At 37.5% G+C, this 7,422-nt stretch overlaps 1 protein-coding gene across 1 annotated transcript; it reads left to right on the forward strand.

Moving 5' to 3' along the window:
- Nucleotides 1-624: 624 nt before the first annotated feature.
- On the forward strand, nucleotides 625-7,120 carry LOC136268887 (calcium-activated potassium channel subunit alpha-1-like). Its single transcript, XM_066064351.1, has 4 exons — nucleotides 625-637; nucleotides 699-845; nucleotides 3,767-5,293; nucleotides 5,742-7,120. The coding sequence occupies exons 1-4, from the start codon at nucleotides 625-627 to the stop codon at nucleotides 7,118-7,120; spliced, it is 3,066 nt and encodes a 1,021-aa protein (XP_065920423.1).
- Nucleotides 7,121-7,422: the final 302 nt, after the last annotated feature.

The following is a 7,422-nucleotide window of genomic DNA, read 5'->3' on the forward strand; positions in this document are numbered from 1 at the left end:
CAAGAATATTTCTAAGTGTGAATGATATAAAATACATCTCTGAACAAGTACATAACCAAGATACATAGGAAACATTAGGCTTCCTACATGCAATTAATATTTTCTACTTGATAAACTGATCAATTTATAAAGATAATCAGTGTACATGCATACTTGTTTATCTCGCTAATGTGAACATCTGTAAGTACTGTGTAACTTTTAGTCACCGTTTTCTCTAGATGTACATACTTAAGCATTTCGCTAGAAGTAAGTATAGTGAAACAATAAAGGGAGTCCTTATCTAATTTGCTATGATTCCAAATCAAACTAAAGTCCTAATTTCCATGTAGCCTACTATGAGGTTAATTCATATATTCCGAGTAGGTCACTTATGTAGAAAATGCCCGATACTATATCAGCATTGATGTGAGTGACCACGACAGGTTTAGCACCTGCAACTTCTGAATAGCTGCTAGCATATTGTGAATAGCTCAGAAATGGTTGGAATGACATTTGCTATCAAGATAAAACCTACAACAATCAATGCATAATGAGCAGACAAAATATGCTCAGAATGGTCTTTCTTTGTCCAGAAATCTAAGTCTTCCATATACCTTGTGTATACCACTAGTAAATCAACTAATGATGGTTGCAATTGGTGAGTGTGTACAAATAGTGTGTATAAGCATGGTGTATATGTTTCAAACTATTTTTCACAGGAGCTGGTAATGAAGTGCCAGACATATTGCTATGTGACATGCATGGCCTTGCTATGAAGAAGCAGCACATCACACTGGAGTATTTTATGACTCTACAACTATATCCTATGTTGAATGCAATCAATCAATGGGACAACACATTTATCAGTTACTCCATGCCTGTTGCATGAGATGAAGCCAATTGTGATTACTAACAGGTGGCTCAGTTGGCTCACAGTTTTTGTAAATACTGAACCGTAACCATCTTCCTGTTGGTCTCGGTCTCTCCATCTTGATATGAAAAGTTCCAACACCACACATTTGGATACCTATTTGAAAACCTACTGGTAGAGTCTATTGTTACATTGCACCAAATTATGAATTCATCATATCACCTGACCATATAACTTAATTCTGCTACCAACTGTAATATTTGCACTTATTTCTCACAATATAACTGTTCCATCAGATATTTGCCTTTGATTATATGAATAGCTTTCGGTTTCATTTAGTTCAGTCTACAATATATACGAGCTGTCCAATGGCGGATCCAGGATGGGGCATTTGGGGCAAATACCCCCCCCCCCCCCTCCCCCCCCTTCAAGAAATTGCATACAAGATCGAGATACTCTAATAGAGCAGTCAATTACTCTAATAAAGCAGTCACAATGTTCATGAGGCAGTGTAGCTTACTTATGAAGCTATAAACTATATAGGATTTTATTTTACATAACATACGTGATATAATATATTTGGTAAAGGATAACTAGCTATTATTGTTGTGACCCTTCTTTTTTCTTTTTTTTTTTTGCTCTTCAACTTTTTTTCAGCCAGGTGCCCCCCCCTCTTTCCAGACTCTGGATCCGCCCCTGCTGTCTCAGTGTGCATGATCATGCAGCATGCAGTCTTCCCAAAAAAAAACAAAAAAAAAAACTCTAATAGAACACTCACTTGGATTGCTTTGTCCAAGTCGGCGCCCGCCACATAGAGACGAGGCTGGAAAGGTGATAGGTGCGAAAGTAACACTCTAATGATTTTATCGCTGCTGCCTGAGTTAATATCTCATACTGCTGCTGACTAAAGCGGAATGTCAGGTAATTTATCTATGCATATAGTGTGACGCCGTGTGTCGTGAGCTCTTGATCTGCACGACTGGCCTAGCTAAAATCGTAAATCTGTGTTGCCAGGCACCTGAATATGATTCATTGGGCAGAATTAAGGCTGAATACGTAGGTCCAAACTGGTTGGTACTGGGATAGTCCTGCAGCTTTAGGGTCTAAACTGAAGGATCCAGCTATCAGATATTAAGTACAATGCACAACTGATTTATATAATTATACATACACCAAATTTAATGTAACTAGTAGTTAGCTATTGGTCCAGCCATGACCTGCAATTGAAGATGGCAACAATTGTATGAGCCTAATTCAATAATTAGCTGGGGCAAATTGTTCCAATTTGCTACCAGAATGATCTTGAGAAAGCAAGTGGCTCATTTGGTAATATATGTTGTTGATGGCCATGGTATACCATTATAGTAGAAAGGAGAGTAATAACATGATTGTGTTAGAGTTGAAGCATGTCAATAAGAGTACCATTAACTTTGCTTACAAGATTACAAAACATGCATGGTTAGTCTTGCTGTGGAAAGCCATTGTAGTAACAGATATCATTTCGGATACACCACAACCAATAGTCATCCATAACCCACCCAGCTGCTCTTTGTTGAATCTTCTCCATGTTGTCAATCAAATATTGTTATATAGTAGGATCCCAAATTATTGGAAGAACTGATCTTACAAGGGTAAATTAGGTTCTTTAACTTGGAGCATTTGTGTAAATATATTCTGAAATATGAACCAATTTTAAACCAACTCAAAGTGCAATGTATCGTGCTATGGCTACATATAACATGCAGGCTTCAGTACTACCTATATGATCAGCCGTAAGGTCAGACCCATGGCTGATGCATGCACTGCATCCAAATGGAAATGGGGTGGACCACAATGCATGTAATCTGTAGCTATATTGGCTCTTCAGGATAGCTACATTATGACAAGTGCTGAGGTCATCATTATCTTGTAAGCTTTCATCACAGCTTGTTAATTCTCAGGAATGAATACCACTCACAATCACCCTTTTTATGTAAATGAAGTGTTAAGTTTGTGTTGTTGATGAGACCTTGCATCACACCTCAAAGTATGATACAGGGAATTCAGTACTTCGTATGAAAAAATGGTTACACTACATGCATGTGTGCTATAATCATTGCATGTTCTTATACTGCAGCCTAAGGCTTTGGCCACTATTGCAGTAGCAGATAGCTACTACTAATTTTGTATCAAGAGTATGAACTCTTGGTGACATTATAGATCTGAGTTTAATTGTGTGTATAAAAATCAAAAGTAATTAGCTACATTGCATGGACAAAAAGCATGCATACAAGACTACTTTAAGCATGATTAAGATGTTGGTCAAAATATAGTGCATGGTAATTCTGGGGTGGGGGAACTAGAGTCCCATAGAACCAGTTTCCAAAAATCAAGCAAGCTTATAAAAGCCTTTACTAATTGAGATAATCTAATACAGCAGTCAAACTATTCTAATAGACGGAAATTATTGAATCTAAGACCAACTTACATGCAGTACTACAACTTAGATTAGTAGTATGCTTTTGATGCTAATGTATATAACTAGGACTGGTTATACTAATTATGAGCCCCATTAGCCTTTGTAAATGCTTTGTCTGTTACTGTGTTTAGCTATTTAAAGTGAATGTATTAAATTAACAAACAAAACTAGCTATTATATGCTAAGTTGTCAATAGATTCATTATTCATAGCCAGAGGACTACACATAGTTAAAAACTATAAATCTCTTTTGATCTTGATCTTGGATGATCCGTGTTAAAATCTACATAAATGTGGTGGACATGCCCAACACACAGCATCTTTATAAAAATTGTACATATCATAATTATCTTCTTAACGCATTCTTGTAACAACAATAAAACTCTGAAGGCCCATAATAGGTAGGTACTAGCTATTTTTTCTACCGTATATGGCATGTATCTTTTTTTCGTCATGTAGGTGATGCTTCTTGCATACCGGATAATCCGGGTGAATGTGAGAAACAGGGGATTAGTGAGAACTACTGGAAATATTTGGTGGTGTCAACTGTTCTGCTGATTATCGTCTATGTTCCAGTTGTTTTATCCTCAACATCTTTGAGTGTTTATAGGGTGTTTCAGAAAGCTCAACAAAAAGCAGAAGAGGTTGAAAGGGGTATTTTACGACCAGTGAAAACTACATATGAACACAGCAAACTCAAGTTTATGAAAGAAATGGCACTTGGAGAGCATTATGTTGGAAAAACAATAATAGTGATATCCTTATCAGTGAATTTAGCCTATTTTGCTCTTTACTGGAGGAGAACTTATCTATTATCTGAAATATGTCTTGATCAATATGACCCAGAATGGAGGCTTGAAGTTATGCTTACAACGTATTTTATTCTGTACTTTTTCTTGCGGCTGTTTGGTGGATACAACCGACGTGAATTCTGGCTTGACATGAAGACCATCATTGATCTCATCACTCTCCCACACATTTTTGTTTCGATTATTGTGGATCGTGATTGGCTTGGTCTTCGATTTTTCCGATTTCTTTGGTTTAACCATATAATTGATTTCTTCAAGCAGCTTTCCATTTTTAGTTCGCAAAGGTGGATTGATATTTTCTCATTGTTGTCCTGGTTCATTACCATCTGGATGGCATTCTCAGGAATAATTTATGTTCTTGAAGTAACTGGTGATCCTTGGCATAACTTTGAAACACGTCACTGTGATCTTGCTTTTCCTGACTATGTTTATTTCTTGATTGTCACTGTCACAACTGTTGGGTATGGTGACATTGCACCAATGACTGAAGTCGGACGTACTTTTGTCAGCCTGCTAATTATTGTAGGCATCATCCTGTTAGCATATGTTACTCCAACCATATCTGAGCTCTTGGAAAGTTATTCACAATATTCTGGTAGCTATACACTAGTTACTGATGCTCGACATGTTGTGGTTTCAGGTTACATCAACGCTGAAAGCATTAGATATTTTCTAAGTGACTTTCTTCATCCTGATCGGAAAGATCACTATACTAAAGTGCTGATTCTTCACCCTAAAGAACCAGATCATGAACTGAAGGCTGTTATACGAAAGTATTTCCAACGTGTGAAGTATTTTAAAGGATCTCTTTTAAATAGCCGAGATCTTAGTCGTGTAAAACTGAAGAGAGCATCTGCTGCTATAATATTGTCCCCCAATTATTGCCTGAATCCTGTAAGTGAAGATGAGAGCAATCTGATGAGAGTTGTGTCCATCAAGAATGCATGTAATGACACTAAAGTCATTGTCCAGGTACTCCAGTTGCATAGTTTGCAACAACTAGTGCGTATCCCAAGTTGGCATCCTTCTATTGACACTGCAATTTGCAAGAGTGAACTCAAGTTAGGTTTGATGGCCCAAAATTGTCTGTGTCCAGGAATCTCAACTCTTCTATCCAACCTCATGTACACCACTAGCGAATCAGCTAATGATGGCTGGCAATTGGAGTATATGAAAGGTGAGTGCTTGCATAGACTGCCAAACATGTATAATGTATTATAGTCAACAGCTTCATGGGTGTAAAAGTATATTACTACAATGAGAGTTTCTTTAATAGTATTGGCAACTGTCAATAGTTGTTGAGCTTACCACACTCTATCTTCCTGATAGCTTCCTTTATCTTAATGCACTCTATAAAGATCTGTCAACACCCTTTGAATACACATTTAATAAAGCTCTGTATATAGCTAGTATCTTAATCTCTATTATAGACTAAATCTGAAGAATTACAAACAGTAAGTAACAGTTGTTACTCTGAGTATCAAAGGAATATCTAACAGTGCCGGCTATGGTTTACCATGAAATGTACATTCACTACTGTATTATTAAGTTTACGTGTGCACATAGCTATATATATAGCTACTACTGTACTTGGTGATTAACTTTGGATGTTATTATGTGCACAGGAGCTGGGAATGAAGTGTACAGAGCAGAAATACCAGAAGCATTTTATAACATGACTTATGAAGAAGTTGCGTACTATTCCTTTATGAGTCCACAACTAAACATCCTGTTGATTGCAATTGATGCCTCCCCACCATTGTCACAGAAACTTAGTACTGAGCAACTTATTTATCCTGCTCCATTTGGCCTCACCATTGCAAAGGGAATGCATGGCTACTTTATTGCTCAAAATGAGGAGCAAGTTTCAGCATTAAGGGAGGTAACATCTACCAAAAAAATTATGCTAACAAAGCAACCAATACAACACCAAGATGATGTAGGATTAGTGCGAATCGAGATACAAGAGACTACTTTTCCAGCACATGGAAACCTACTACCACCATTGAGAGCTAGTGCATCCACTCTTTATCACAAATGCCCTGAGAGGAGTTTTGAGAATGCCTTGTTGCAGGAGTCCACAAATTTGACGGGCCATATAATATTGTGTACTTTTAGTGTAAAGAATTCAGATGAGTTGAACTTGCACAGCTTTGTGTCTCCTCTGAGGTCTCGTACATTGCAATTGCATGAGCTGAAGCCAATTGTGATTGTTGGTAACAAAGACTGCATACACGGAGAGTGGAACAACATTGCAGAATTTGATAAAGTTTTTGTCATTGATGGTAGTCCCCTTGATCAAGATACCCTCAAGGCTGCCAATGTGGCTTACTGCAGTTCTTGTTTGATCCTTGGATCTACTGCTAGCCTTGATGAAGATCCAGCGCTGATTGACAAGCAACCAATTCTCTGCTCACTAACTCTTTCATCTCTAGACTTTAGCAGTGGGACTTCTGGTGGTGTGGCATTGACTGGAAAACAGATCAACAAGGTGACAGAACTGTACAGGCAAGAGAATGTAGAATTTCTGGATCTAGGAGATGACGATGATGCTGCATCATTCATTGCTTCACAGCCATTTGCTCAGGGAGAATGTGTGTCTAGCACTGTCTTTGATTCATTGGTAGCAGTTGCTTATTTCAATCCAGGTGCTACTGCCTTGTTTGAGAAATTGGTTACAGGTGGAAATGTATATCAAGCCAAACCCAAACAGAGAAAGAAGGCACGTTACTTGAGGTATGCTATAACTGAAGAAAAGCCATCAATCTTTCAGCCTCAATTTCTACAAATCGCTTTGGAGAAGCCAGAATATGAACAGTTTCAGCATCAAACTTTTGCAAAGCTATTTGAAAGTCTTCTGGAAGAGAAAAAGTTGTGCATTGGAATCTACCGTCATATTACATCACACAATGGGTTCTCTAAGAGATATGTTATCACATCACCTGATCGTGAATTGGTTCTTATGCCAACTGACAACATTTTTGTGCTGATTACTTTCAAGTAATTGCAGTAAATATTATCAATAGACTAGTCCTATAGCTACACCTATGCATGCCAAAAATAAACTTAGCTGTTTGCTTAATATTACATTACCAAGTGTTATCTAATCACACTCCACTATAAATGTGACGTTCTGTATAGGATATATTGATAAAATTTTGTTTATTTCTGATTACTGCGTGGGGTGTATCAGCCAAGAATTGTACTAGACTCTATGGTGCAATATGCATGTAAGTAATGTCTATACCTACACCCTTGCATGCAGTTAATATTAGCTCTAAGTTTATGCTTGAATTTAACTAGGCT

This window comes from Dysidea avara, chromosome 10, assembly GCF_963678975.1.
Source record: "Dysidea avara chromosome 10, odDysAvar1.4, whole genome shotgun sequence".
Lineage (NCBI taxonomy): Eukaryota > Metazoa > Porifera > Demospongiae > Dictyoceratida > Dysideidae > Dysidea > Dysidea avara.

Bases quoted from the DNA above. Each gene is read 5' to 3' on its own strand.
- LOC136268887 (XM_066064351.1), top strand. The intron at 846-3,766 runs GTTACTCCATGC...TTCGTCATGTAG, and splicing joins ATGGGACAACACATTTATCA to GTGATGCTTCTTGCATACCG. The intron at 5,294-5,741 runs GTGAGTGCTTGC...TTATGTGCACAG, and splicing joins GCAATTGGAGTATATGAAAG to GAGCTGGGAATGAAGTGTAC.